The sequence below is a fragment of the Daphnia pulex genome, chromosome 4 (assembly GCF_021134715.1).
Source record: "Daphnia pulex isolate KAP4 chromosome 4, ASM2113471v1".
NCBI lineage: Eukaryota > Metazoa > Arthropoda > Branchiopoda > Diplostraca > Daphniidae > Daphnia > Daphnia pulex.
The window spans coordinates 3575546-3603296 of record NC_060020.1 but is presented as its reverse complement, the minus strand read 5'-3'; the positions used below and the strand labels follow the sequence as shown (position 1 = coordinate 3603296).

The following is a 27751-nucleotide window of genomic DNA, read 5'->3' as shown; positions in this document are numbered from 1 at the left end:
CTATTTGTGTTCAAATGAATTGTCCCACCCCCCGACCCCCTTTCACAATGTTTTTTAAGTTCCTTTTTTTAACTATATCAGATATGGGAAAAACTGAAACCGTGGTCAAACCAGAGAGTTTTCATGTCCATTATTTTGGCCGAGATGAAATATACAAGATTTCAAAATGATGTTATTTTTATATAAATGTTCACGTGAAATAATGATGGAGATGAAATTGTAATTTGCAAGTTTATTTTATTTTATGCGTATTCTTGAGATGGAACGTGCAGAACGTGGAAGCAGCAGAACCACAAACAAGAAATTCGAGAATACTTATAGATGCAATCTTCGCAGTAAATTTACAATTCGTCGACGACAATGCAAAACCGCGACAAAACAAAAAGAGCTGGGAAATTTATGACAGAAACTTATGAGACAAGGAAACGAAAAACCTTTCTATTCACTCGGTCAGAATAATGTCTGAATCTACATTAGTCGCTTTCGTCAGAATCATCATCGGCAGCAAGAGAAACAACGTCAAAATCATCATCGGCAGCTAAAGACAAACAAACAAAAATTAATTAATTAAAAAGGATAAAGCATTTAAAAATAAAATACCTTCATCATCCTCATCTTCTTCTTCATCCTCCTCATCTTCTTCTTCATCCTCCTTATCTTCTTCTTCTTCGTCCCCGCTTTCCTCATCTTCGGGTTGATTCGGGTCGCATTGACACGGAATAAGGAGAGCGACACGTTTCATGACCATCAAACACAAATCCGGATAACTCTTAAGAAAGTCCTCGAAGTCGGCTTGGACAATGAGCTTGCGAAAATTGTTAACGGTGAATTCCAATGCCACATCAAAAACCGATTTGATTGATCGGAAGTCTGACCACACCATTAAGTTGACGACGTTGTCAAGTCTCACTCGTTCCTGCAGAGCCTCGAGACATTCACTTTTAAGGTTTTCGACGGCGTATTTATCCGCAGCCTCGAAGAGTAGTTTGGCGATGTTTTCATCAGAGAGTTTGGGTGCGCTGCCAGTGTACAGGTAGTCGAGAAGTTGCCAGAATATGTCCAATTCAGTGTCAATGATGTTCACTTCACGCGTTTGAGACTCTAAGAGACCCGACTGGAACATGGCAGAAAATACTGGGCTGCTGATTGACAGAATTAAGATGTGGGCACCAATGGATTTTCCATCTTTGAAGTGAAACTGGACATCACACCGATGTTGATCGTGAAACATACTGGCAAAGCCACCCATTGTTTTGATGACGTTTCTTTCTATTTGGGACTGGATTTTGGATGGACTTGCCATATTAGTTGAGAGTTGAGACTTGAGACTGACTGACTGACTGGAGGCGGAGGGGGGAGTCGCCTATATGTAGTCGGGTGGCGGACGTTCCAGAATGAACGCCCAAAACTGAGGCCCTTTTTCTCTAAAACCGTGGACAGCCAGTAGGACTGTGCTTTGCGTTCGGCTTTTACCAATTGTTTCGTCAACTTCTAATCATCGCATCAAATTTAAAAAAACGCCATTGAAAAGATCACGTTCTATTCTATCGGAATATATGAAATCTAATTCTTTAAAAAAATTTCGTCCCATCCAAAGTGGCTGGATTCGCTCGTCGGTCCCGTCACGTTTTGGCAATGCTCTTCAATTAATTATCACCACCTGTTATTTTTCAAGTAAATCATTATCAAAATACCAACACTCGATTCAGCAGAGAATTCTCTATCGGAATCTGTTGGTTGCAGATTTTTACGAGCAGTAGGCGAATCTGTAAAAATCGATAAAGTTGAACAAGAAACACAAAACGACGTTGGCTCTTCGAGCGCGCGCTGAGCCCATCTTGTTTTCTTCCACCCGATTGTCTCTCCCACTCGATTCTTTTTCACAATTTTACCTACGAAAACGTTGCAGAAACGAATAAAAACTTGCATCTAAAGAATCTGCATGACAAGAGGAATCTGCCAATGTCAACCAAAATTCGAATCGAGCTCGTTTTGATGCTCAATTCTATAAGCGAAAATTTGCATCGTTACTCGGCTTGGGCACAAACGAGTCGAAACATTTTCGTCAGCATTTCGTTCGTTTCCTCTTCTCGTCATGACACTCGTTTATTTAATCCATTAAATCAAAAGATTTTATTTTTATAGTTTTCAAAATGTTCAAAATGTTATTTTTATAAATATTCTTGTTAAATAATGATGGAGATGAAATTGTAATTTGCAAGTTTATTTTATTTTATGCGTATTCTTGAGATGGAACGTGTGCATGGAATTGTAGTTCGCTGTATATTTTAAAAATTTAATGGGGAGGAAAAATAATCAAAGCCTTTTAAGTTTTAACTGCTGACGCAAATCCTTTTAACACAATTTGCATCCGTCAACAGATTGATGAAATTGAAACCCGCACAAATGGAGTCTCACTGTTTTCCGGATTAAGATATATATGGAAACATGTTGATTATGTGCAGTATTTGAATTGAATATTTAGCTGATTTCAAAAAGATAAAAGAATAAAAAGGATTTCAGAAGATTGCCGCATTATTTAAAGCTTGCTTATTTTCGAGCAAATGTATAGAGGAGTAGTACTCATTTCCAAGAGTATAACTAATTGTACTGTGTATACTAACTAAATTGTCGCCAGGCTTTTCTGAAAAAAAAAAAAAAGAAATTCAAAATATTTTGAGAAACGCGACCAGTCTTATTGCACTGCATCAAACTTTTTTTTCTTACTTTCTATACATGTTGTAAATGGTTTTATTAGCCGTCAGGTCGTTGTTGGCTCGAATGTGTCTTCCCGTTGCGATTGCTGGAGTCATTCGCAGGTAGCAACTCGGCCTCCACGTTAGCACCTTCCATCTTGAGCTCGGCCGTACGCCGGAATCCCATAATTTGCATGTGAGCGTCAGGTCCTATTCCAACGATCTGCAGATAAAACGGTCGCACTAAAAATAATTCAAAATTGCTTTTGAGAAATTTATATGTGAATTTCTTGTACCCTGGTGCAAAGGACGAGACAGGAGCAAGAGAAGACGAAAAGGACACCCGGGACGGCCGCCGATAGTGCAAAATCGAAGATGACTTTGTTTCGATTGAATTTAGTAATGACAGAGTCGTTTTTATCGGGCGTGTAGTAGCAAGGGAAACGTGCCGGGGATCGCAGGTCTCGGCCGTCACGTCCGTGAATGGCGAAAAATTCTCGACACTCGTCGCGAAGCGTATTGACACAAAACTTTATAAAGCCATACAATAATAAGTGAATAAAATGGTTTGGTTAATATTAAATATAGAGTTATTATACATAGGGTTGGTTATTATATTATTGTCTGATGGCACACTATACCTCTAGATTGACTAGCAGCTTGCTTCGATTATAAATGGTTAGTTCGCTCTCGAGTGGAATTTGGCGGCCGCTATGCGAGGACGTTGGCAGCCGCCGGGTGACCGTTTGATTTTGGTAAACAGACATCAAAGTGGGCAGACTGAAATTGTCCTTTAAATAGTTAGCCGGGACTAGCGAGGCGTTGACGCAATCCATGGCCGAAAGCTGTCCAGTCGGGGAACTGTTAATATTAGTACAGCTGATCAAAAGAATTTCGCCAGGATCGGAAACCGGATTCCAAATGACTTCGCCGCTGGGCCGCTCCGACACGGAGCCCTGGCATCCGGCCATTACCAGGCGATCGTTGTTGACGACGATGACGTTGCGTATCTGCGATCCCTGAGGATCGTGAACGCTCATATCACTACAGCGGCGATCGCACGAGTAAGGCTTCAGAATTTCCATGCAGTAACTGGCTGTGCAACTAAAATAATACAACAATCAAAAATACTTTTGCGAAACAACTCTAAAAGTTTGAAAGTGAATTCAACTATATATGAAGTTTTACGTATAAAATCCGTCCAAAGATTGGCAGTTAATGCGCTGTTTCAAACTGATTTGATGGCCAAGATTAGTGAACTTATTGCATGTCATGGCAGACGTCACGTTGACGCAAACTCCTTTGGTGCAGTTAAACAGACCTGCATTTTTCGAGTGAAAGAATATGTCATAAACTACGACTATATGACCTAAACAATACCGTGCAAATACATCTAGACGTATCAAACAGAAAATAAAAGAATCTAAACACAAATATTCTGATACTTTTAAAAAAAAGTTGACTAAACACGTAATTACATACCTAGAAGATTTTCACACTGGTCCTTTCTGCACAGATGTCGATGGGTCGGAATCAAATCATCGGTGGTACACGATTTCTCAACGCGATCTTGACATTGATCGAATGCCAGCTCTGAGCCATTCTGTCGGACCGAAACCCAAATCTGCATGCAGAGACCAGACGATTTTGTCAAGCACCATTCGAAACAGGATAACCATGTGCAGTTTTCCACGGAATCGTCGGCTAGAGTTGTCGTGCAAATCACCTGTGTGCGATGGTTTTTTTCGGGTATGACGTAAACGTAATCGGTCAAATCGAAAATATAAGCTGATTACGAAACCTTTCAAAATTTTCAAAATCAAATGATAATATACCGGTGCTTCTTCGTAGGTGGAAGCGATGGCCTTGATGGACGGCACGTAGGTGGCCACAGTCAGGTAAACGATCGACACAGCACTCAAAACGGCAATCAACTGAAAGATGAAAATCAAACCGCAAATGCGGCTTTCCTCGGGATATTCGGGTTTCTTAACCGGTCGCTTAGCCATTTCTGCTTGGCTATAAAATAATCGACACACACACGCACACACACACACAGAAGTAGTCTGCAATCAACTGTCTAGGTTTCAAACAGGGACGATTGCTGTGTAATAATAAACTGCCGTGGCAGACAAATCAACGGTTTCAAAAAGATTTCCCATTCAACTTATTATTTGGGTTGGTTTTCTAAATCTATCTGAGGGTTTTGGGGCTAGTCTAATCTAAAAATGTAAACCAAGTGAGAATCTTTTGCTTCTTGTATACACTGTCTCGCTTTTTGTAAACCAAGTCGACTTGTATTCTGCTCTGCCTGGATGATGCAGAGCTCCATCCGCCGCGGTTGACCATTGCGCCGCCCGCAGTGCGCAGTTCAATATCCGGAGCGCGACGGAATCACGCCAGCTTCTCGACTCCGCCCTTCGATATACCCTCCGTTACGTTTTGGGATGACCTTAACTCTTACATTCGCTTCTTTTGTTATAACCTTAAAAGAAAAAAAAAACGCATATTATTAAAAACATAATCCTCGATGGCGTAAAAGTTGAACCCGTAAAGGAATTTCACATCCGTCAAATTTATGTGGAGCAGAGTATGTAGAGGGTTGTGCGAGGGTTTGTTCTAATATGTTGGATCGTTTGGGGGAGTTTTTGGTTGCCATCTAGGGATAGGACCGCTCCGCTCTTCACTTGACGGTTTGGTGAGTAGTATTCTAGACGTCCAGACATGAAGTTGGTTTCTCGTTCTAAAACAGTCTGCAGTGCGACATTATCCACGGCCGTTTTTTCTTCACGTTACGCCTAACCCAACCGTTCAGATTACTTCAGCACGACACCATCATTGGGTTTTTTTTTGGTGATGTTTCGAAAACACTTTGTTTAGTCGAGTCGGCTCACCTTTTTGTTGCATCGCAATCCACAAAACTCGACTCTCATTTCCATTAGGATCGCGAGAGAGAAGAGGGGGTAAAATCGATCGTCGATCGCAACGTCCATAGCGGTACTCGTAGATATCAGGTGTTGTTCTGGAGGAGTGGTTGTTTGCTCGAGTTGTCCTGTATGTAAATTTGTCCCTGGTCACTCGAAGAAGAAGATCAGGACAGCAACGCGTTTGGTTATTCATAGGTAAGTTCAACACTGGTTCAACATCTTTTCTGAAAAATTCACAACTGTATATAGAATAAGGATAAATTAAGAGTTGATTGTCGTTTGATTTGTTATTATGCCATTAATGAAATGTTGTGAATTAGATTTGCTTCTTGAAGGACAAACCTGATGGGTTTACCCCGTCTGGCAGTGTCGTCCTCATCAGCAGCAGCAGCAGCAGCAGCACAATGGCCTCTGAAATGGATGAGCACAAGGCCTCATTAAGGGAGAATGTCCTTTTCTATGTGACGGCCTTCTTCTGCTTGGTGGCCGTCTTCAGCCTTTTCATTTTCCTATTCCTGGTGCCGTTCTTCATCGAGCCGGCCCTGGCCACCATTTACATGGAGTTTGATCCGGAGCCAGTCATCTGTGAAACGACCGAGGCCAGCTTCCATCGCGGCCTGTCCAACTGCCAGTGGAGCTCGTGCCGGGAAGGCTGCACCAAGGAAGTCTACGAGTGCTGGCACATTCGGGTGCGATATCGCAGTCCGGTGCCAGTCGGCGACGCCGATGCCCGCTCCGTTCGTGATCGCATCGTCCAGCACAAGTCATCCATGGCCTATTCGCCGCTCAGTGAGCAGAGAAGCGTCAAGAGCAGCGTCTACACCAAAGGCCAGCAGCAGCAGCAGCAGCAGAGCTTTCCCATGTCGCCCAGCAACGGGTTATTCGGGATGGGCGCCTCTTCATCCGCCAGCAGTTACGACGATCGGATTCAATCCGTCCTGCCGGAAGAAGACGAGAAAGAGGGGGCGTACGCCTTGGCGGATGAAGGTGGCGAAGGGCTGCACGTCCACGAGGCCCGGCTGCAGCCCAACGTCAAAGGCTGCGGCTATCCGCCCGACGTGGAATGCAACAACACGTTCGCTTCGGCCTACGGCATCCTGGGCGCCAATTTCTCCTGCTACTACTCACTGATTGATCCCACCCTGGCCATCACCCAGCTCAATATCGCTAAAGTCCGGGCCGAACTCATTTACTGCCTTACGATCCCCATCATCCTGTTCGTCATCTCCGTCGTCTATCTCTTCTATGCCTATTTCAAACTCTACGCCGAGCCGTCGTCCGACGGGCCGGCCGCCACTCCCAAAGGCCCGTCCATGGACTTTGACGGAGAAGGTAGCCAAGTGGAAGGTGTGGTGGTCAGCCAGCCCATCAGCTCTCCGATCAACACCGGGGGAAAGTACGGACTCCTCTACCAGTTCCCGTCACCCGATAGCACGCGGATCATCCGGCGGGCTAAAAGTGGCGGAGCCATTACTACTCTATCGGCTGCTCCGGCTGCTGGCATAGCGAGAGGCAAAGCCTCCAGCAAGGAGACGGCCATCCTTTTGGCTGGAACCAAAAATTCAACAGCAGCAGCAGCAGCAGCAGGCAACTCGCAACCGCCCATCAGTAGAGGAATGAGAATATCCAAATCAATGGGGTAACATTTTCATCGATTCATTACCACCACAAGGGAAATTTTTACTTTCCTTCATTGAATTTGATTTCTTTGATACTTTTGTTTATTCTTGTTGGCTTGATCAACGTGTGGTTATGCGGTTGGAAGCTTTCCCGGTTCCGGGAAGATTATATATTGATCGAAATTAAGACATATCTATTATATATCTATTATATTATACAAGCCATCGTTTTGAACTCAATCGTTGCGAACGCAAATTTCATTCTAGTGGCATGATTGGAGTGGCACTTGGCAGGCAAATCTGGCTGTGATATACCTGATTCCCACAATGATTTAATTCTTTTTTTTTTTTTTTGTAACGAAACACCACTCGAATGACTCGAGCAGTCATTCTTGTTATACACACTACAGCAATTCTATATTTACACTATAGCAAATAATCAAAGCACTTTCAGTCTTACATCTTTAAGTGTTATACACAAGACTATATTTCTATTCTCTTTTTCTGTGGAATCGGATCGATGCTGCTTTACTTTAAATAACTGTCATGTTACTGCTGTACATAAACAGTTCAACACAAGCCCTACTCACTTCAGAAATCCGCCTGTATTACTAGGTATATTATTTGCTTCTAAAAATACTCGGAACAGAAGATTATAGACATGCTCGCTTTCTTATTTGGCCGCCCTTCAGGAACATCTGTCAGGATGAATGAAAGATGCGCTATATAGCATTATATACTTTTATACGACGAGTAAAACTCCAAAAGTATAACCACAAGCTCCACAAATAGCTTATGGTGTACTTTTCTCAGATTTCTGTACAAATAATTGACGGCGAGAGCTTATTCGAAGTGAAAAGGGTTTATTGCGCGCGCAGAAGCAAATTTTGTTTATAATTCTAATAAGACACATATCTATGCATTACTCTGTTATTTTGCTCTATGGATATATTTCATTCAAACCTTTGCCACTCATGCAAGAATCACCTTTTTTGAGTGTCCTGCGTTATTTAACCCATTTATACCTTTTTTTAATTTCGGGAGGTATTAATTCGGTTATTATACAACACCACTTATTTTCTATTCCCAAACTGCCGTTGGCAGACTTATTAGTTTGAATTCTTGATAGGCTCATTTCCTATGTATTCATATGTGTAATAACCTCTACATGACTCTTATAATAGTGGTTAAACACCCATATGATCAATAAGTTTTGCTGGACAGTTATTATTGAGCTTGATTGAAATACTTGAATGATTTATTGACGACAAATAATCTGATGGCGCAGACCGCGACTTGGCGAATGTTCTTTGGCTGCTGCCGCCCAGGAAAATCCTGGTAGTTTGACGCACGTTTCCTCAACAATTTCTTCGGCACCTTCCTCCTCATCTTCGTCGTCAACTTCTTCCTTGTCCTCTCAATCCGATTCCTCCTCAATGTCTCATCTGCCGGCCTCTTTGAGCAGCGATTCATCCGGTTGCAACGCAAACCTCAGCGTGACTTCAATCCCGGTCGAGGTATTTTCAAACGACGACAACGATCTTGAATATTTCTCTCCGAAACCGAGTCCCAGACGAGGCCAGCAGCAGTCCGCCTACGCTCCGAACCAATCAACCAATTCGGGACGTCAACGCCGTAGGCTCCGCGAGTGCATCCCACTCATCTCTAATAACCACTGACGAACAAACACATATCTCTCAAGGTGCAATCTTGAACACACACACGGTGATATCTCTCTATTTTTATCGGGCAGTGAAGCACCTTCCTTCAAGTGATCATTCTGACTCGAATAACTGACTATTGATTAGGAGAAAAAAAAGGGTCTCCAACCGTTCCGTTCGTTCGTCAATTTTTTCCAAGTAATTAAAGGCCATCATCATCATCGTGATATTAAATATTACCCGTATACAGTAGTAGTCTGAAACTCTATAGTTACATTAGATATACAGGATCGAGTTTTTCGTGATAGTTGGCATGATTGACTAATATAACTTGAGTATTATAGATAAAGAAGTGCCTGGTCTCTCTATACAGTCTGTGTCCTCAAAAAAAAACACTAAAGCTGACTAAAGCAATATGTCGTTCCAGTATTACATTGGTGGATGCGATTGTATTATTATGATTGGGTCGATAGACATCTCTACGATTAACCCGTATATATGAGAGAACGGAATGATCAAAAGGGATTGTTTGTAATCAAATATAGTGTAGCCATGGTTGTGGTGTCCATGGTTTCTTTTTTTTTTAGCCCCTCCGGTTTCTAGGAAGACCATATCCTGCTGATTTAAAAAACACACTTGATGTTAAATTACTAAGTTTGTCTTGCTTATTATCCAAACATCGGTTGGCTTATATTTTCCACCTTTCTCCTCTTGATTTTTGATTAAATTACTATAGACAGTAATTGGAATGTTTGGCTTGGATTCTCTATCCGCCTGCTCAAATGCACGTTATTGTGTTCATGGCATGCAATCAACGGTGATTATATTATTACGTAGTTAATTGGAATATAGCGCACGGATTGATTGTGCTGAAGTGTGTGTATATTAATTCCTATGGATGTGATCTCTCTATATTATATTCTGGCTATACATGTTTAGTGTCAAAAAATCGTGTGTTTCTGCATCTTCCCCCGTCGCCCTATCAGAGGTGAATGCTGATCACGTGATTTTTGTCTGATAATTTAGCGACTCGAGGAGAATAGCTTCGTCTTCGTTGTTGAGCCCCAATGACGCCACTTGTCCGAAAACGTGCACTGTCTTCACAGCAGAGCGTACCAAGGAATGGCACACATCATCAGTTGGAATCCGCGCCAACATTTCGCATCAACAAGTTCACAGCAGCGCCTCACCTTCCGAGGAAGAAGTCACTCTTCCCGTGTAAAAATTTTTAATATGCTTTTAACAAAAGTGAAAATCTTGATCCTGAAAAGCTGTTCATCACTATAATATTCGGTTTGTCTCTCTATTACATGCTGCGAGTCCTACTGTGCTATTTCCACTATAACCGAATCCAAAGTTTCCGCAATTTCCGTTGGATTTCTGGCCTCTGCATATAACTATGATCGTTTAAGGCATTAATTCCTTCATTTTTACATCACCCCGTGCGAAGATTTCCCTTTCCAATTCCTCGTTATGACATGAGACTTCTGTTCATTCCATTTAGATTTGCCGTTCTTCTGATCCTTTTTGCATCCATTCTAGTATTTAACCACCCGTTTTCGTCTCTCGAGCCTCCCCTTATTATTATGTAAGGACTTGAATTTTCCAAACATTTTCAAATAATGTTTTCCTGCTGCAACGCATCTGAAACGGGTTTTTACTAAAAGTGGGCTGCCGTGTCGTACTCAGTATATTTGCTTACGTACTCTAAGCTACACAAGCAATTCACAAATCGTTTTCTATATACTTCATTCCGTATGCTGCGTTTCAAAGCTTTACGCAATCTTATTCCCGCAAATTATTTTGGGAAATGTAATTATATAACAGTGTTGTGTTATGAATTGAGTTGGATTTTTTTTTTACAGCGCTTGTTCTGGGCTATGAAATAGGCTAACATTTGCCGATTATAATTCAATAACCGCGATTAAAAGGCTATAAATTAAAAAAAAAGAAAAGTCAGTCTTGAAAAGCGCTTATCTCATGTGTCGTTTTACAATAATAATAAGATATTTTTTATCATCTCCAATATACCTTTCACACTGTGTTGTTATAAGCTGGTGTCCACCAGTTGTGATTATGTAAGAAAGTTTCTTACATATTCTATTGAGCACAAGAAACCATGAATGTATCAACTGACATCATTATATAAGCGACTGGCAATCTATCAAACACACAAAAAAAGCAACTTGACTATTGTTTTTATTTCGATTCCGTCTTATTCGACACACAGAGCTCTTCGCAGGACAATTCAGCCAACCAACAATGATTTCCTTGGACGATATTCCACATGTTAGGACATTTAAAATTCAGTCTCCAGCACCTGCTGCTATTAATAAGTTAGATTTCACGGCGAAGCTCGAATCGTTTTCAGACGGTCTTCAATGTTTGATATCTCGTTGATTATGTTGTCACGAGCTTTTTCGTTATACCGATTCCGGAAGTCTTCGGTGGCGTAAATGTTGGGTATCTGCAGAAAATATCTCAGCACCTAGTAGTGAAAAATGACAGCACATTAGTACAGATAAATTTCTCTTATCAGAACGTTAATTTCCAGACTTTGAGCCGCAACTCGAAGTAGTCAACGTCAGAGGTGAATCCGTATTCTTCTCGCATCATAGTTAAAGTTTCGGCGTATTCGCTGGATGAACTGCCCAACACGGCCATGTCTATGTCAAGAAAGTAGTGCACATCACCAGACCCAACTGCGTCGGGTGTTAAATGGACAGGAGTGGAATTGATAAGGGCTGCCTCGATTAATTCTCTCAAGTCACTGATTAATTCAGGAATCTGTAAGAGAAAAAATTAATGACAAAAATAAATGCACATGCAGTGAATTAGTGAATACTAGCCTTTTGTTCGCTCTATTACAAATTTGATAAGTTAAAACTTACCGCTTGCTCTGCATCCGCAATGAATTCTTCGAGGGTTGCCCAAGTTAGTTCCTCCGAAATGCCGGGTAGACGGGGATCGTAGTGTAAACTGTATGAAAAACAGAATAAAACATACAAACATGTAAATCCAACTGCCTTTTTGATATAATAAAAGTAGGGAAACATTCAACCCAGAGGTAAAATATGAAAAACTGGTAATATGTTATTCAAACAAATCCTATTGGCGGGTACGAAGAAGGGGGAAAGGGCACTACTATTTTTCTTTTTTAAAAAAGATTTAAAGAAAACAAACTTACTGTTGAAGAAACATCGCTAAAGCCACAGCTTGCGGATTACAAAGCCGATGAGAGATCGTTTCAAACAGCGTGAATCGTTTTTCCAAATTTTCCAGGTTGTAGTAGTGCCTCCGCCCTTCTTTTCCGGTTAGTGCGAGACAAATCCGATTCCACCATTTTTCTCTGACACTGACCGATGCTATCAATTTCTCCGTCAGTTGGTTCCACCGGTGCTCCATTCTTTCTTTCTTTCTCAAGTATCACAAATCCGCGGGGTTATTTGAAATTTTTCGTTGAAGATCACCAAACAAAGTTTGTTTGAACGGGACGGTCAGCAGAGAGAAACGTAATATTTGGAAGACATTCTACCGTTTCTTACCCCCTTTGCAGCGCTAACTATTGCACCCCCCAATGTGTACCGTATAGAATATTCTGCGGCGGCGCACAATCCTCCTACAACGCGGTCGATATTTTGGAGGGCGGTGTCCTTATTATATTATTATGTCAGCTCGTGGGAGGATATATAATGAAAATCGATAGTTGAACAGCACTTTTGACTTTGATTCAAATTGAAACTGTGATTATAATTAAGAATAGACTCACGGTGCCGTCTATTACCTCATAACGAAGATGTGGTAAGAGAGCGCAAGGAACTTCACGAAAGCTCAAACTTTTGATGCTAGAAAGCGTTCTATGTATTCCTTATAAGTTTGCGTCACAGGGGAAGCAAAATGACGTAAACGAATCCTGGTGACGAACGAGGAGAAGAAAGGCGAAAATCTCACTTATAATGAAATATGTCATAATGCATTCCCTCTGCGATATCCGCACGAGATTGCAAAAGTAGAAACGCGGTCCAGCAGCGCATTCGGTAAGAGTCTCTTGGATCGGAAGCAATCTCGAATCCGCGTTGTCCTGATATCAACGTATGGGTGATGTAATCACTCCCGTCTTAGGTAACTTATTATTCAAGCAATGGAAGCAAACGACATTTCCGACGCTATAACCATTTCTAAAATGAAAAACGTGACGTTAGATTAGTGAGTTGATGGGATGGGAAATAAGGTCTATGAACTGGAAACAACACAAACTAGTATATGCATTGCGCCAAAAAATATATTTCAGCGACTGAATCGCAACATTTTTCAGCCGCAAATGTCTGATCAAGAGAAACTCAAAAGCACTACTAGTCGATTAAGACTAAATTTGTTCAGTTGTTTGGTCTGAACAGTTCAGCGCAGTCAATATGCTCAAAATGTCTACAGCCAACGTCATTGCAGCTCATCTTGTAATCAATAAACGCAGACACATTCCCGTATTTACTTAACCGTTTGCTCCGGTGAGAGCGTGTTTAACCCACCAGCGAATTACAGCTATGATACAATATAATGTTGATAAAAGCCATGTTGCGTTGCGTTAGTGATTGCAGACGTCTATTCAATAATAAACACTAAACCTTTTCGCACAATGAATTTTCTAGCATGTAACCTATTATTGTCTTATACCCTTCCCGTCTGCGTTTAGCAGATACCCGTCTATCGGGTAAATATTTCCATCCATTTTTCATCCTTGTGTTTAAGCGAGAAACTTAACACTATTCTTTAGGTTGTAAGTACAGTGCATTATTATGGTATGGCACGCCGAAACCACAAAAATAATGTTTTAATTTAAAAAAAGTTTCGCCGCAACGCTACCTAGCGGTCAAATATAGAACTGCATGCAAAATTCCCTTTTTTTTTCCCCTAAACGCGAAATTTTCTTCGTCAGAACGTGAGAAGTTGTAAGTTGTAACATAGGTAAATCACATTTCATCTGATGAGTCAACAATCAACGTTAAGCTAGCTTCGAAAATTACCAATGATTCATAGGTAAACTCGAGTGATTTCGTCTGTAATAACTTGTCGGTGATGTGTTCTATTCCGTGTATATGTTGGATAACCTTAATGTTTTTCATCAACTCACAGTCAGAGTAAACGTGAAAGTCATGCAATCTATCGTCAACTATTTTGTTCAAACTCATTGTACTCTACTGAATGTGTCATCAAAATTATACAGGTAAAAACCAACACTAGATTTATTTCATGCTAAAACATATATTCTTCTCATGTTTTTATTAGGATTATTCTTAATTATCGGCTGTTTCTATTGAACTTGCTAGATCACCGACCCCAGCATGGAACAGTCTCTCATTCCATCTTATAGAGAATCTTGGATAACTGATTTGTGGTTTCATGTGTATAAAAGTTCACTTGTCATGTTACTGAACTTTATTAATTGCAGTCTAATATGTATTTTTATTGTATTTTCAGGTTTCTAAATTGGCATGACTGACTATATGAGAAGTTATGTACCAAGAAAAGGTAGAAAACAAGATTCCTTGTTTGCTAACCGTTGGCTGCTACCCATGAATCTCCCTATTTTTCAACAACAAAAAAAGAGGTTAAATATTGTGATCATGCTATCATCATTGTAAGTTGTGTTTACATTGAATTTAGAGAAGTTTTAATACTAATAGCAATTTTAACGATTGTTTGGTTTCTTATTTAGATGTTGCCTATAAGACCATTCATGTGGGGCATCTGGTTATCCCTACAAAATAAGGCAATGACCAGCACACGTTCAACGCGGATCATTCGCTTTGTCATCGAACTTGACTCATTCCATCTTCTGGATTGCTTAGGAAAGCTGATTGGTGTTACCTGTGTAACTTCATTGTCATGTCACTGAATTTAAATTTTGTTTACATTTTGTTTCTTGATTTAGCCATTTAGGTAATGACCGAGAAGATGCGGCCTACATGAACATCATTTAGGCGGCCAGCATCATTCGACTACCCAACCGGCTTCTACTACCCTGCTCTCAACACAGCACGGAGTTTTACCCTTAGCTTTTTGGCTGTTCGCGATGTGTGATGGCGTTTCCTTGGACGAGATGATGATTTTGGCGAGAAAAATATTGCGTGAGTAATATACTTAAAACTGTTTAATTATTCTTTTACTTATTTAAAATATTTTTTTTTTTCATTTACAGGTTCTACCTTCAGGTTCCTAAATATGAAAAGTAATGTTCTTTCAAGAAAGTCAACGAGGTCCCTTACTCCCTTGTTTGCTAACCCAATGGCTGCTACCCTTGAATCTCCCTATTGAGCTCCTTACACAGTCCCCTCTTGATTTGAGGTATTGCTTTTTGTCGCTACAATCTTATTTAAAATTATTGTCATCCAATTATAATGTTCATTCTGCTTACAGGGTAATCCTTCGCTACTGATCATGGACTCCATTGGTGAAACTGAAAACCGACGAGAGAATGCTGTAGTCCAAGACTTATAAATTGTGTAGTTAGATTAAATTACAAGTGCATTTCTGGGCTCCCTTCTTTTCTGTGGCCCCGTTTCCCTAACTAACCACTAACCAACGCCCGCCGGTGGTCACTCACCCGCTGTGAAACCAGGAGGAGGGGAGGGCTCTGGTTGAACGGGGACTTGGAAGGCGCATGATCCGACGAAAACTTTTAGAGGGTCATGAGTCTAACCCGGAAGCCTATTATGACTAATCGCTCCCCAGTAAAACTTGCCTCGCACTCTTCTCTCTTCTTCCATTTCCAGGTAATCTCCCTGGATCTACGCCGACATTGCATGTGCGAGTTTTAGCAAGCAATCCGCCACCCAATTTGACAAAAAGTGACAGTTTGTTTTCACGGAAATTTCGTCAGACGGTTACAAAATTTCTAATTCAACAATCTCATGTAGAAATTTGCATCTAGTCTACTGGCGCAAATTGTGATTCTTTAAGCTTGATTAATTTAGGTGATGTGTTAAAAGCAATTGTGGGTAGCTAAACAATTGAACTAATCCACTTTTTCTGAATATTTTGTTTTAGACCACTTTGTTGTTTTTAGATTTTCTTGTGATCTATCTTCAAAATATTCTGAAAAAGCGAATTAGTTCAATTTGTTGGTTAATGACAAATCTTCTAGTTAATGAAAATCAATTACCCCTCCCCCCCCCCCCCCCAATCTCCTCCTCGCTGTTTTCCCAATCGCGAAGGCATGTTTTTGACCATGCCAATGGTTATGGCTCGGACACTGAGGCCATCTGTGGCGGCCATATTTGTTTTCAATTTTGGGGCATAGGCAAGCCCTTTAGCCCCTACCTTCTTCTTGCTTCCCTGTCAGTTGAAGCGTGGGTTTTGAGAGTAAGGACGCCATTTAAATTCGTTGGTTTTTAAAGAGTCAACTAGTTTCATGTAAATTTGTGTTTGAACAATAGCTATCAGATAATGTTGCTCAATAATATTTGGGGTAACTATTTGTTCGTCTGCAGGGAGTGCAGGCCGTGTGCAATTGGACATTGGACTGATTGTCGGAGTGCAAAGTGCCAACCGCCTAGGTGTGATAATTAAAATGTTTTTTTTTTTTTTTTTCTAGTGAGATTATACTGAACTGAGCCTTTATTAAACAAGACTGCCGAATTGTTATTTTCCCAATCGAAATATCCAGTGTTATTCACGGGCATACCGTCCCCGTTGCACTTGCACGAGGTTGAAAGTCAAGCAGGATAGGCTACATTTGAAACAGCCCACATCACATCGGTGTGAATAGCAAATAGGAATTTAACTATTTATTTTTTCGCCCACATTTGACTCTCTACACCTCCATGTGGAAAGAAAGTTTCTTGTTACACATATCAGTAAGCCTAACACGATAACTTTATTGGCATTTCAAACAAATTTTTGACAACGAGATGTAGTACAGGTTCCCTCTTGAATTTACAGTTTACTTAGAGGTCATCTTCAACTTATCTTACTCAGAATTTAGAGAATTTTTAAAGTGAGTGTGTTTCAATTATTTCTGAAAATTTCTAATTCCAGATTTTGTCAGACTGAATGAAAATCTCCTTACAATTAAAATAACAACACGGTTAATGAGGATTTGTTGTTTGTAAATTGTTAGCTGCTGTCACCTCTGGTTTTAGTTCATTTGTGTTTCTTGATTTGAGGTATCAAATTAGTGTCACTGCAATGCTTGAAAATTGTTGGCATCTTACCAAATGTCCATTCTCCATTCAGGTTAATCCCTCAAAGCTGTGTTGTGGACTGGTTTCTTACAGCACTATTTGTTGCGTGCCTGAGATCGCAAGTAGGCCGCCTACGTCAATAATCTAAAACACAGTGTGTTTATTAAGTGGTCCTGGCACGGAGATCCTTGAGTCAATGCTGGCCTTTGTCCATGAGAGAAGAGTGACTTTACGCCCTGTAACTACCCAACAAGAAGTCGCTGGGCACTCGCAGTCAAGAGGAACTACGCAACCTTCCACGGCAGTTGCAGACCCCCCAAGATCAATCCTGGTCGTTCCTTGAGCCCGATGAAAAGCAAGTCCCTGACTATTATCAGATCTTCAAGGATTGCATGGTCTTTGGTTGAGACCCGGATTGCAGAGAGACGTTATCAATGACTTGTGAAGTTTATTATCCACATCGCCAAGATTACCCCTTTATTTAATATTGGGTAAGTGCAAACTTTAATTGTTATACAGCAATCGAAGAGTGGTAGCGCGTAAAGTGACACCTTAAAACTAAAATAGATATTGGTACTACTGCAGGACAAATATCATCCGCCGTCTGCTTTATTCTCTTTACTTTGTGGATGATGGAGAAAGAGTCGTACACTCGTACGTTAAACTGTTTAAAATTAAATTTAGGTATATTTTCAACATGTTCCAACTGATGCAGTGTTTGTTAATTATTTTTCAATTACCATTGTAGATTTCAACCTGCAGACGGACCGGCCAGTTAGCATGTCCTTCACGCTTGAAGGTCGAGGGAAACATTGTGTAAAACTGTCAACGCGGTGGTGTAGAGGTTGGGTGAGCTGGACGTGTTGCATCATTTTCAGCAGGTACAATAGCCGCAAGGCTCAGCCATTTGGTATTCATTTTGATTTTTGTAGACCCAACCCCAGCAACGTCAACCTAAAGAAGGAAAGGCCAGTTTGCATTTCCTTCACTTTAGAAGGCCACGGTGATCATTACGTAAAACTGTCAATGCGGTGGTGTAGAGGTTGGGTGAGGAGTGAGGACGACACGTGTAACATCATTATCAAGTAGGTAAAATAGCCGCAAGGTATAAGATGTGGGTCAGGGTGAGAAAAAGTCGTATAAAAGGAGAGAGAAAAGTCGACAAGGATCAGTCGAACGAGTATCTCCGACACGGTAACAACTTCAGCGCACTATTGGTCACCAGCTGCATTCTTCATCGTGTCATCAGTTCGCAATCATAAGTAAATATTCTGTTACTTGTTATTTAGTATCAATTTCTATTGTTTTTTAGTCAGTAATTTTTGAATATTAATGTTCAAATTAATTATTGTCTAGTAAACTATGGCGTTGTGCTACTGTTGGGCGTTGAATCGCTGACGGTTGTGTCGACCACTGGTGTACCGATGTCTCCTGGTCATATCGAAGCACAACATTGCTGTCTTAATACTCATCATCAACCAATGCTGCTCCAGCTTACACCACCAAGGCTTCAGAGTATTACAAGTTGCATTAAAGGAGAGAAAAGGTTTTTCCGACACGACAACAACTTCCGCGCACAATTTGTCACCAACTGCCTTCTTCATCGTATAAAGCGGTAAATTGCAATTTTCTACATGGAATTGTGTATCAACTCTCCTTTTTTTAAATAATGTCTGTTATTTTTGCATAATTATGTTTTTAATTTATTGTATAGTAAACTGTGGTGTCGTGCTGCTGTTGGTTGCTGTCCTGAAATACTACACCACCGAGGCTTCGGAGTATTATACTACAATTTATGCTGCCGCGAGATGCATCACTGAAGAGACCGAGTACTACATGGTGATTCCATTCGTATTAAGCCATAACCATTTGGTATTGATTTGATATTGTTTGTTGTAGACCCACCCCCAGCAACGTCCAATTTGCATGTCCTTCACGCTTGAAGGTCGCGGAGATCATTACGAAAATTTGTCAATGCGGTGGTGTAAGGTTGGGTGAGAACAGAAAGTGTTTGCTTTATTATCGAGCAGGTATAATAGTCGTAGGGCTTAAGAGAGGGGTCAGGGTGAGAAAAATTCGTATAAATGGCAAGAGAAAAGTCGATAGGGATCAGTCGAGTGAATACCTCCATCACGGCAACAACTGCAGCCCACTACTATTTGTCACCAACTGCCTTCTTCATTGTACAACCAGTTCGCAATCATAGGTAAAAATTCATCTTTATTTCGAGTCGTGAATCAATTTTGTCTTGTTTTCAGTTTATATTAGTAGTTATGGTTTATATTCGATAATGTTCAAATCGTTTATATTGTTTAGTTAACTCTGGCGCCGTGCTGCTGTTTGGTGTTGTATCGTTGAAGGTTGGGTCGACCACGGGTTTACTGATGTCTTCTGGTCATGGTGGAGACCAAGCAACAGCAGTGACAGAATACTACACCACGCCGTCGCCTTACTACGAAACGAAGTCAACATACGCAACATCTACTAACAACACCGAGGCCCCCCCCCCCCCAAGTGCACACCACCAATGCTCAAGAGTTACGCTACAAATTACGCTGCCCCGAGTTACATCACCAAAGCGCCTGAGTACTACATCACCGAGGCACTGCAACTGAGGCGGCGAAGTACTACGTAGCCCAAGCTTACAACACTGCAGCTGCTCCTTCATACTACGTTGAACTGAAACTTCACCAAGGCTGCAGTTAACTACACCACAACCTACGCTACACCTAGCTACTATGACGAAGCCCCAAACTACTACACCGAAGAGGCCACATGTTACACATCAACGTACAGTGCCCCAGTTTACTACACCGAGGAACCCAAGTATTACTCTGCTCCAAGCTACTACCAAACTGAGGCTCCTGTTTGCTATACCAAGGCCACCGAGTATTACACTACAACCAAACGGTAAATATTGTTTCTACATGGAGTTTTGTCTCACTTTATTTTTTTTCTCTTTGGTTATATGACATTTCATATTGAAAATTGATGTTCAAATGTTTTACCGTCTAGTTAACTATGGGGTCGTACTGCTGTTGGTTGTATTATCCTTGATGGCTGGGTTGACCACTGGTGAACCGATGTCTCCTGGGTATGGCGGATACCAAACCGCAACGCCGGCGTCATACCACAAAACAACATACGCAGCAATCGGATACTACACCCCCAAAGCCCTAGAGTATTACACCATAAATTATTATGTCCCGAACTTCTACACCGAAGCTTCAAAGTTAAACTCAGCCCCGAGTTAAACCACCAAGGCAGCGGAGTACTACACCACCAAGGCAGCGGAGTACTACACCACCAAGGCAGCGGAGTACTACACCACCAAGGCAGCGGAGTACTACACCACCAAGGCAGCGGAGTACTACACCACCAAGGCAGCGGAGTACTACACCACCAAGGCAGCGGAGTACTACACCACCAAGGCAGCGGAGTACTACACCACCAAGGCAGCGGAGTACTACACCACCAAGGCAGCGGAGTACTACACCACCAAGGCAGCGGAGTACTACACCACCAAGGCAGCGGAGTACTACACCACCAAGGCAGCGGAGTACTACACCACTTCGTATGCTGCCCAGCCTCTTACACCGAGACTCTTAAGTACTACTCCGTTCCCAGCTACTATTCCGATGCTCCAGCTTATTACGCCACTAAAGCGGTCAAATGCTACACCGGAAATACTTCTCTGCCCAGAATTACTACACAGCGGCTGTTCCTTCGTACTACGTTGAGCAGAAACACTGCACTGAGGCTCAAGTTTACTACACTACAACTTACGCTACACCTAGGTACTACACCGAAGTCCCTAAGTACTACACCAAAGAGGCTGCATATTACACAACTCACGCTGCTCTCAGCTGCTACACTGAAGCTCTCAAGTACCACTCTACCAAGGGACCTGAGTATTATACCATTACTTACGCTGATCTGACCTGCTACACCGAAGATCCGAAGTATTCTACTGCCCGACTTACTACACCACTAAGGCACCTGGATATTACGTCACAACCTATGCTTCTCCAGTTTACTACAGGGAGGTTCTTAAATTCTAGAGCCGAAATTTATGTTTTGTTTAAATTTGTTCAGATTTCTCGGCTATGTCAAAATAGTAACTAGTCACTTGGAATGATGTTGATCACTTAAATGAGCGAATACATTTTTTAATGGTAAACATCTTGTACGAATTTTAAACACCTTCAAATCTTTGACATTTCGACGTGTTCTAATTTTTGTTGGATCTTTCTTACTTCTTATGTCGGAGGTGTTTGCATTCGGACACTCTATTGCTTGGACGAATTTCGTTTTCAGGGTAAGTTATGCAAGTTAATAACTCTGTATCTGCAACTTAATTGGCGTAACAAAGATGCTCATGGCAGATCGTTCGGTTCGTCATAAAAGTTTATTTGCAGAGTCTGAAGTTGATCAGGCACTTGCATAAATTTATGTAAAACTTCAAAGTTATATGAAATGTACGAGTGTTAAACATTATAAAAGACATAGCAAACAAAAACTTTAAAGGAATTGTTTTATTGTCCCACCTCCACCCACAATTCCACCACATTTTACAATCACACATACATAAATACATACATACATACACTTAAGTTAACCCGTTGGCTGCCACGCCATACAACCCGTAGGTTGTTCTTCTACTACTCTACGCGCCACGTCAGAAGGATCTATGACCAAGGAGGGACTTGCCATTGCTGACAAGTCCGGGCTGACACGGTGACAGGAGAAGATGGAATGCACGCCTCTAGAATCCATCACCGTATCGACAAGGGGGAAGTCCCTATGGTGCACTGCCTAACAGGCGCCTTGCGGCGAATCTTGGGCTGGTGCGACTGTCCGACCCCGCGGCATGTAAACCACGAGACCGAACAGCGCGGCCCGTGCTAAGGAGCTAGGGGAGAACAAAGGCGTGGCAGCCAACGGGTTAACAAACACAAACGAAAACATATTACCAACAACAAATGATGATCCGCGCTGACATTTTGGAGATACTGGCGACGTTTTGGTGTCCATCTTCTCCACGTCTCCTCTGCATTACCTGAATAAAGAGAAAACAATTCTTAATTAGTGACATGCCAATAAAAGTTACATAATACAGATAGAAACAATAGTCAGGTTTTTAAGCTCAAAGATTTAAAGATGCAATTTCTTGAACGTAAAATCAAGCTTGCAATAGTGAGAACTGCAAACAGAATAAAGCTCACTTGCTAGTTTTTTGAAAATTTTCCGGAAGTAGACCGGAAGTAACAACAGCGCCTCAACCATTGAGCTGTCATCAAATTAAACCACATTTTCGTGATCCCCATGAAATTTGGGGTCGATTAGGTGTGATTTAGATGAAATCCAAAATTTGGCCAAAATCGAGAATTTTCCTGAACTATAGTTCAGGTGTCGTGAACTATAGTTCAGGAAAATTTTCGAAACCGGAAGTACGCGTACGTAAAAAAGATAACATGAACTTTACCACAAATTTGACGAGGATCACGAATATGTGGTTCTTTTTTACGTCGAATGAATATTTACTGAACTACTGACTGAAATGTGAAAACCGGAAGTAGAAAAAAAAAGCAATTATCGAAAATTTAACAAGTGAGCTTTGTTGCTGGAATAGTAATCGTCAGTTATCACTAAATATTTCAACAAAATAACTGCCAATAAATATAAAAAGAGATGTTCAAAGTAACTGAAACTGACTGTTTTGACAGCTGCAAATTATCAAAAAGCCATCTAGCGTTAGAAAAAAGAAACGTCCAAGTAAAACTTCGTTTGCGCGTAAAAGGGCCTGATTTTGGAAACTATTACACAGACAGAGACTAAAGCAACTAGATTTTTGGTAGATAACCTACGAAAATAAGTCAATTGTTGGGTACCTGGGCATAATCCCGTGGTGAGTGACTGCACAGCGGACGGAAGCGATCATGAAGTGGTCCAGAAACTCGCCAAGTCGCCAGTGAAGTAAAACAAATTGTGTTTAGAAGCAGTGAAGCTAGATGAGCGTGCGTCGCGAAGATAAGGATGGACGTTGCTGGAAGTCCCTCTTCCGTCATGGACAAAGGTCAGCATTGGCACAAGACTCTCCGTGCCAGGACCACACGATTCCATAAAGAAACTGCGTGCTCTGTAAAAAAAAGTGTTTTTCATGAATGAAAATATAAAAATGAATAAAGCATATCAATCATTTCTTTACCTTTTCTAAGAAGCACACTGAAATGCTCATGATAAAAAAACCGTAAAAATGGAATCCACAGCAGGTTATTCACATCACACTCTTCATGTCTCTGAAACTCTATGTGGAAATAGGACAAGGAAATTCTCTACGTTATTTACAAATTTACACAAATTTACGAGAAATAAAACTATACCTATCCCTCATCTGGGTTGCCTTCTAAACAGAAGTAGAAACAGCCATAACAAAAAACATGCTGTTGCAGGGTACACCACCAAAATTGTGAAATTCAGAAAAGATCCTATGGTTCATGAAAAAGAATACCTATGTTACATGAAAAATCTGAATTGTAATGGTCTGGTAGCAGTAATGGGGAATTACCTTATCTCAGCAGATTTGTATTGCACTATATGTGGGCTTCAAACTTTAATTTTAGGCTTTTGACAGCATGATGAGTCTATTGGATGGAAAGTGACTAAGCGCTAAGTCAACTTGTTGAAATGACTGACAGTTGCATCTAAAATTTGAAGAAATAAAATGATACAATATAAAAGTAAGGAAACTAGGTAAAGATAAACCTACACAAGATACGAAGTTCAATTTGATAATTGAAATCACAGGAATATAAGTATAAATTAGCAACCAATTCTTTCGCCCATTTTGCCTCGTTTTACGATGTAACAACAACAAGGCGACACTGGCGACATCTAGTAATGAGTTTTTAATCCTTAGATGATTGCACAATCACAGCTAAATGTGATCCAATTATTGGAGTTCTATTGTCGTTTGTCACCGACACCGACAATAGAACCCCAATATTTTTATTATCCGAAAATAGAACTCCACTACGCGACAATAGAACTCCAATTTAATTTGAGCTGTGGCTGTGCAACCAACTTTAGGAACTCATTACTAGATGTCGCTAGTGTCGCCCATGTTGTTGTTACATCGATAAACGAGGCTAATTGGGCGAAACAAATTGTAGCTAATTAATACCTATATTCCTGTGATTTCATTTACCAAATTGAACTTCATAACTTATGTAGGTTAATATTAACATGGTTTCCTTATTTTTATACTGTACCAACTTATCCTTCCAATTTAGATGCATACTGACTGTCAGTAATTCCAACAAGTTGACTTGGCGCTCAGTCACTTTCCATCCATTAGGCCTATCATGATGTCAAAAGCCTAAAACTCATGGTTGAAGTCAACATTAAGTGGAATACAAATGTGCTGAGATAAGGTATTTCTCCATTACTGCAACCAGACCATTATACCATTCAGATTTTCATGTAACATAGGTATTCTTGCTCATGAAACATAGATCTTTTATGAATCTCACAATTTTGATGGTGTATAACGTAGAGAATTTCCTTGTCCCTTTTCCACATAGAGTTTCAGAGACATGAAGAGTGTGATGTGAATAACCTGCTGTGGATTCCATTTTTACGGTTTTTTTATCATGAGCATTTCAGTGTGCTTCTTAGAAAAGGTAAAGAAATGATTGATATGCTTTATTCATTTTTATATTTTCATTCATGAAAAACACTTTTTTTTACAGAGCACGCAGTTTCTTTATGGAATCGTGTGGTCCTGGCACGGAGAGTCTTGTGCCAATGCTGACCTTTGTCCATGACGGAAGAGGGACTTCCAGCAACGTCCATCCTTATCTTCGCGACGCACGCTCATCTAGCTTCACTGCTTCTAAACACAATTTGTTTTACTTCACTGGCGACTTGGCGAGTTTCTGGACCACTTCATGATCGCTTCCGTCCGCTGTGCAGTCACTCACCACGGGATTATGCCCAGGTACCCAACAATTGACTTATTTTCGTAGGTTATCTACCAAAAATCTAGTTGCTTTAGTCTCTGTCTGTGTAATAGTTTCCAAAATCAGGCCCTTTTACGCGCAAACGAAGTTTTACTTGGACGTTTCTTTTTTCTAACGCTAGATGGCTTTTTGATAATTTGCAGCTGTCAAAACAGTCAGTTTCAGTTACTTTGAACATCTCTTTTTATATTTATTGGCAGTTATTTTGTTGAAATATTTAGTGATAACTGACGATTACTATTCCAGCAACAAAGCTCACTTGTTAAATTTTCGATAATTGCTTTTTTTTCTACTTCCGGTTTTCACATTTCAGTCAGTAGTTCAGTAAATATTCATTCGACGTAAAAAAGAACCACATATTCGTGATCCTCGTCAAATTTGTGGTAAAGTTCATGTTATCTTTTTTACGTACGCGTACTTCCGGTTTCGAAAATTTTCCTGAACTATAGTTCACGACACCTGAACTATAGTTCAGGAAAATTCTCGATTTTGGCCAAATTTTGGATTTCATCTAAATCACACCTAATCGACCCCAAATTTCATGGGGATCACGAAAATGTGGTTTAATTTGATGACAGCTCAATGGTTGAGGCGCTGTTGTTACTTCCGGTCTACTTCCGGAAAATTTTCAAAAAACTAGCAAGTGAGCTTTATTCTGTTTGCAGTTCTCACTATTGCAAGCTTGATTTTACGTTCAAGAAATTGCATCTTTAAATCTTTGAGCTTAAAAACCTGACTATTGTTTCTATCTGTATTATGTAACTTTTATTGGCATGTCACTAATTAAGAATTGTTTTCTCTTTATTCAGGTAATGCAGAGGAGACGTGGAGAAGATGGACACCAAAACGTCGCCAGTATCTCCAAAATGTCAGCGCGGATCATCATTTGTTGTTGGTAATATGTTTTCGTTTGTGTTTGTTAACCCGTTGGCTGCCACGCCTTTGTTCTCCCCTAGCTCCTTAGCACGGGCCGCGCTGTTCGGTCTCGTGGTTTACATGCCGCGGGGTCGGACAGTCGCACCAGCCCAAGATTCGCCGCAAGGCGCCTGTTAGGCAGTGCACCATAGGGACTTCCCCCTTGTCGATACGGTGATGGATTCTAGAGGCGTGCATTCCATCTTCTCCTGTCACCGTGTCAGCCCGGACTTGTCAGCAATGGCAAGTCCCTCCTTGGTCATAGATCCTTCTGACGTGGCGCGTAGAGTAGTAGAAGAACAACCTACGGGTTGTATGGCGTGGCAGCCAACGGGTTAACTTAAGTGTATGTATGTATGTATTTATGTATGTGTGATTGTAAAATGTGGTGGAATTGTGGGTGGAGGTGGGACAATAAAACAATTCCTTTAAAGTTTTTGTTTGCTATGTCTTTTATAATGTTTAACACTCGTACATTTCATATAACTTTGAAGTTTTACATAAATTTATGCAAGTGCCTGATCAACTTCAGACTCTGCAAATAAACTTTTATGACGAACCGAACGATCTGCCATGAGCATCTTTGTTACGCCAATTAAGTTGCAGATACAGAGTTATTAACTTGCATAACTTACCCTGAAAACGAAATTCGTCCAAGCAATAGAGTGTCCGAATGCAAACACCTCCGACATAAGAAGTAAGAAAGATCCAACAAAAATTAGAACACGTCGAAATGTCAAAGATTTGAAGGTGTTTAAAATTCGTACAAGATGTTTACCATTAAAAAATGTATTCGCTCATTTAAGTGATCAACATCATTCCAAGTGACTAGTTACTATTTTGACATAGCCGAGAAATCTGAACAAATTTAAACAAAACATAAATTTCGGCTCTAGAATTTAAGAACCTCCCTGTAGTAAACTGGAGAAGCATAGGTTGTGACGTAATATCCAGGTGCCTTAGTGGTGTAGTAAGTCGGGCAGTAGAATACTTCGGATCTTCGGTGTAGCAGGTCAGATCAGCGTAAGTAATGGTATAATACTCAGGTCCCTTGGTAGAGTGGTACTTGAGAGCTTCAGTGTAGCAGCTGAGAGCAGCGTGAGTTGTGTAATATGCAGCCTCTTTGGTGTAGTACTTAGGGACTTCGGTGTAGTACCTAGGTGTAGCGTAAGTTGTAGTGTAGTAAACTTGAGCCTCAGTGCAGTGTTTCTGCTCAACGTAGTACGAAGGAACAGCCGCTGTGTAGTAATTCTGGGCAGAGAAGTATTTCCGGTGTAGCATTTGACCGCTTTAGTGGCGTAATAAGCTGGAGCATCGGAATAGTAGCTGGGAACGGAGTAGTACTTAAGAGTCTCGGTGTAAGAGGCTGGGCAGCATACGAAGTGGTGTAGTACTCCGCTGCCTTGGTGGTGTAGTACTCCGCTGCCTTGGTGGTGTAGTACTCCGCTGCCTTGGTGGTGTAGTACTCCGCTGCCTTGGTGGTGTAGTACTCCGCTGCCTTGGTGGTGTAGTACTCCGCTGCCTTGGTGGTGTAGTACTCCGCTGCCTTGGTGGTGTAGTACTCCGCTGCCTTGGTGGTGTAGTACTCCGCTGCCTTGGTGGTGTAGTACTCCGCTGCCTTGGTGGTGTAGTACTCCGCTGCCTTGGTGGTGTAGTACTCCGCTGCCTTGGTGGTGTAGTACTCCGCTGCCTTGGTGGTGTAGTACTCCGCTGCCTTGGTGGTGTAGTACTC

At 41.2% G+C, this 27751-nt stretch overlaps 4 protein-coding genes and 3 long non-coding RNA genes across 17 annotated transcripts; 3 read left to right on the top strand and 4 right to left on the bottom strand.

Annotated features, from left to right (window-relative positions):
* Nucleotides 1-217: 217 nt before the first annotated feature.
* Nucleotides 218-1336, bottom strand: LOC124192275 (speckle-type POZ protein-like B). The gene is made up of 2 exons (XM_046585489.1): nucleotides 601-1336; nucleotides 218-538 (listed from the first exon to the last, which is right to left on the bottom strand). Exons 1-2 carry the CDS (start codon nucleotides 1301-1303, stop codon nucleotides 474-476), a joined length of 768 nt encoding a protein of 255 aa, XP_046441445.1. The 5' UTR covers nucleotides 1304-1336; the 3' UTR covers nucleotides 218-473.
* Nucleotides 1337-2208: 872 nt separating this feature from the next.
* On the bottom strand, nucleotides 2209-5049 carry LOC124192266. Its single transcript, XM_046585482.1, has 7 exons — nucleotides 4532-5049; nucleotides 4179-4422; nucleotides 3885-4017; nucleotides 3338-3800; nucleotides 2993-3226; nucleotides 2728-2919; nucleotides 2209-2642 (listed from the first exon to the last, which is right to left on the bottom strand). Exons 1-6 carry the CDS (start codon nucleotides 4703-4705, stop codon nucleotides 2755-2757), a joined length of 1413 nt encoding a protein of 470 aa, XP_046441438.1. The 5' UTR covers nucleotides 4706-5049; the 3' UTR covers nucleotides 2209-2642; nucleotides 2728-2754.
* A 218-nt stretch (nucleotides 5050-5267) lies between these two features.
* On the top strand, nucleotides 5268-10853 carry LOC124192265 (protein tipE-like). 2 transcript variants are annotated; one of them, XR_006873632.1, is made up of 4 exons: nucleotides 5269-5818; nucleotides 5944-7262; nucleotides 8531-9101; nucleotides 9930-10069. XR_006873632.1 is itself a non-coding variant. In XM_046585481.1 (3 exons), the coding sequence occupies exons 2-3, from the start codon at nucleotides 6028-6030 to the stop codon at nucleotides 10123-10125; spliced, it is 1431 nt and encodes a 476-aa protein (XP_046441437.1). In that variant the 5' UTR covers nucleotides 5268-5818; nucleotides 5944-6027; the 3' UTR covers nucleotides 10126-10853. The 2 variants fall into 2 exon arrangements, 1 of the variants encoding a protein (XP_046441437.1); XM_046585481.1 differs by lacking the exon at nucleotides 8531-9101 and having other exon boundaries at nucleotides 5268-5818; nucleotides 9930-10853.
* Nucleotides 10854-11086: 233 nt separating this feature from the next.
* Nucleotides 11087-13220, bottom strand: LOC124192267. 2 transcript variants are annotated; one of them, XM_046585485.1, is made up of 5 exons: nucleotides 12688-13117; nucleotides 12091-12626; nucleotides 11795-11882; nucleotides 11460-11690; nucleotides 11087-11391 (listed from the first exon to the last, which is right to left on the bottom strand). In XM_046585485.1, the coding sequence occupies exons 2-5, from the start codon at nucleotides 12306-12308 to the stop codon at nucleotides 11248-11250; spliced, it is 681 nt and encodes a 226-aa protein (XP_046441441.1). In that variant the 5' UTR covers nucleotides 12309-12626; nucleotides 12688-13117; the 3' UTR covers nucleotides 11087-11247. The 2 variants fall into 2 exon arrangements, with proteins under 2 accessions (XP_046441441.1, XP_046441439.1); XM_046585483.1 differs by having other exon boundaries at nucleotides 12091-13220.
* A 625-nt stretch (nucleotides 13221-13845) lies between these two features.
* On the top strand, nucleotides 13846-14646 carry LOC124192271. 2 transcript variants are annotated; one of them, XR_006873645.1, is made up of 4 exons: nucleotides 13846-14124; nucleotides 14228-14304; nucleotides 14379-14538; nucleotides 14617-14646. It is a non-coding gene; the product is annotated as an uncharacterized LOC124192271 (long non-coding RNA). The 2 variants fall into 2 exon arrangements; XR_006873644.1 differs by lacking the exons at nucleotides 14379-14538; nucleotides 14617-14646 and having other exon boundaries at nucleotides 13846-13937; nucleotides 14034-14124; nucleotides 14187-14247.
* A 1296-nt stretch (nucleotides 14647-15942) lies between these two features.
* On the top strand, nucleotides 15943-21263 carry LOC124192268. Of its 8 annotated transcripts, none has more exons than XR_006873638.1 (12): nucleotides 15943-16313; nucleotides 16391-16756; nucleotides 16938-17065; nucleotides 17136-17574; nucleotides 17669-17767; nucleotides 17832-17964; nucleotides 18016-18345; nucleotides 18440-18698; nucleotides 18798-18922; nucleotides 18983-19289; nucleotides 19400-19993; nucleotides 20099-21263. It is a non-coding gene; the product is annotated as an uncharacterized LOC124192268 (long non-coding RNA). The 8 variants fall into 8 exon arrangements; XR_006873633.1 differs by having other exon boundaries at nucleotides 16089-16313; nucleotides 16391-16456; XR_006873634.1 differs by having other exon boundaries at nucleotides 16091-16456; nucleotides 18016-18168; nucleotides 18230-18345.
* Nucleotides 21264-23515: 2252 nt separating this feature from the next.
* On the bottom strand, nucleotides 23516-24096 carry LOC124192270. Its single transcript, XR_006873643.1, has 3 exons — nucleotides 23853-24096; nucleotides 23652-23787; nucleotides 23516-23571 (listed from the first exon to the last, which is right to left on the bottom strand). It is a non-coding gene; the product is annotated as an uncharacterized LOC124192270 (long non-coding RNA).
* Nucleotides 24097-27751: the final 3655 nt, after the last annotated feature.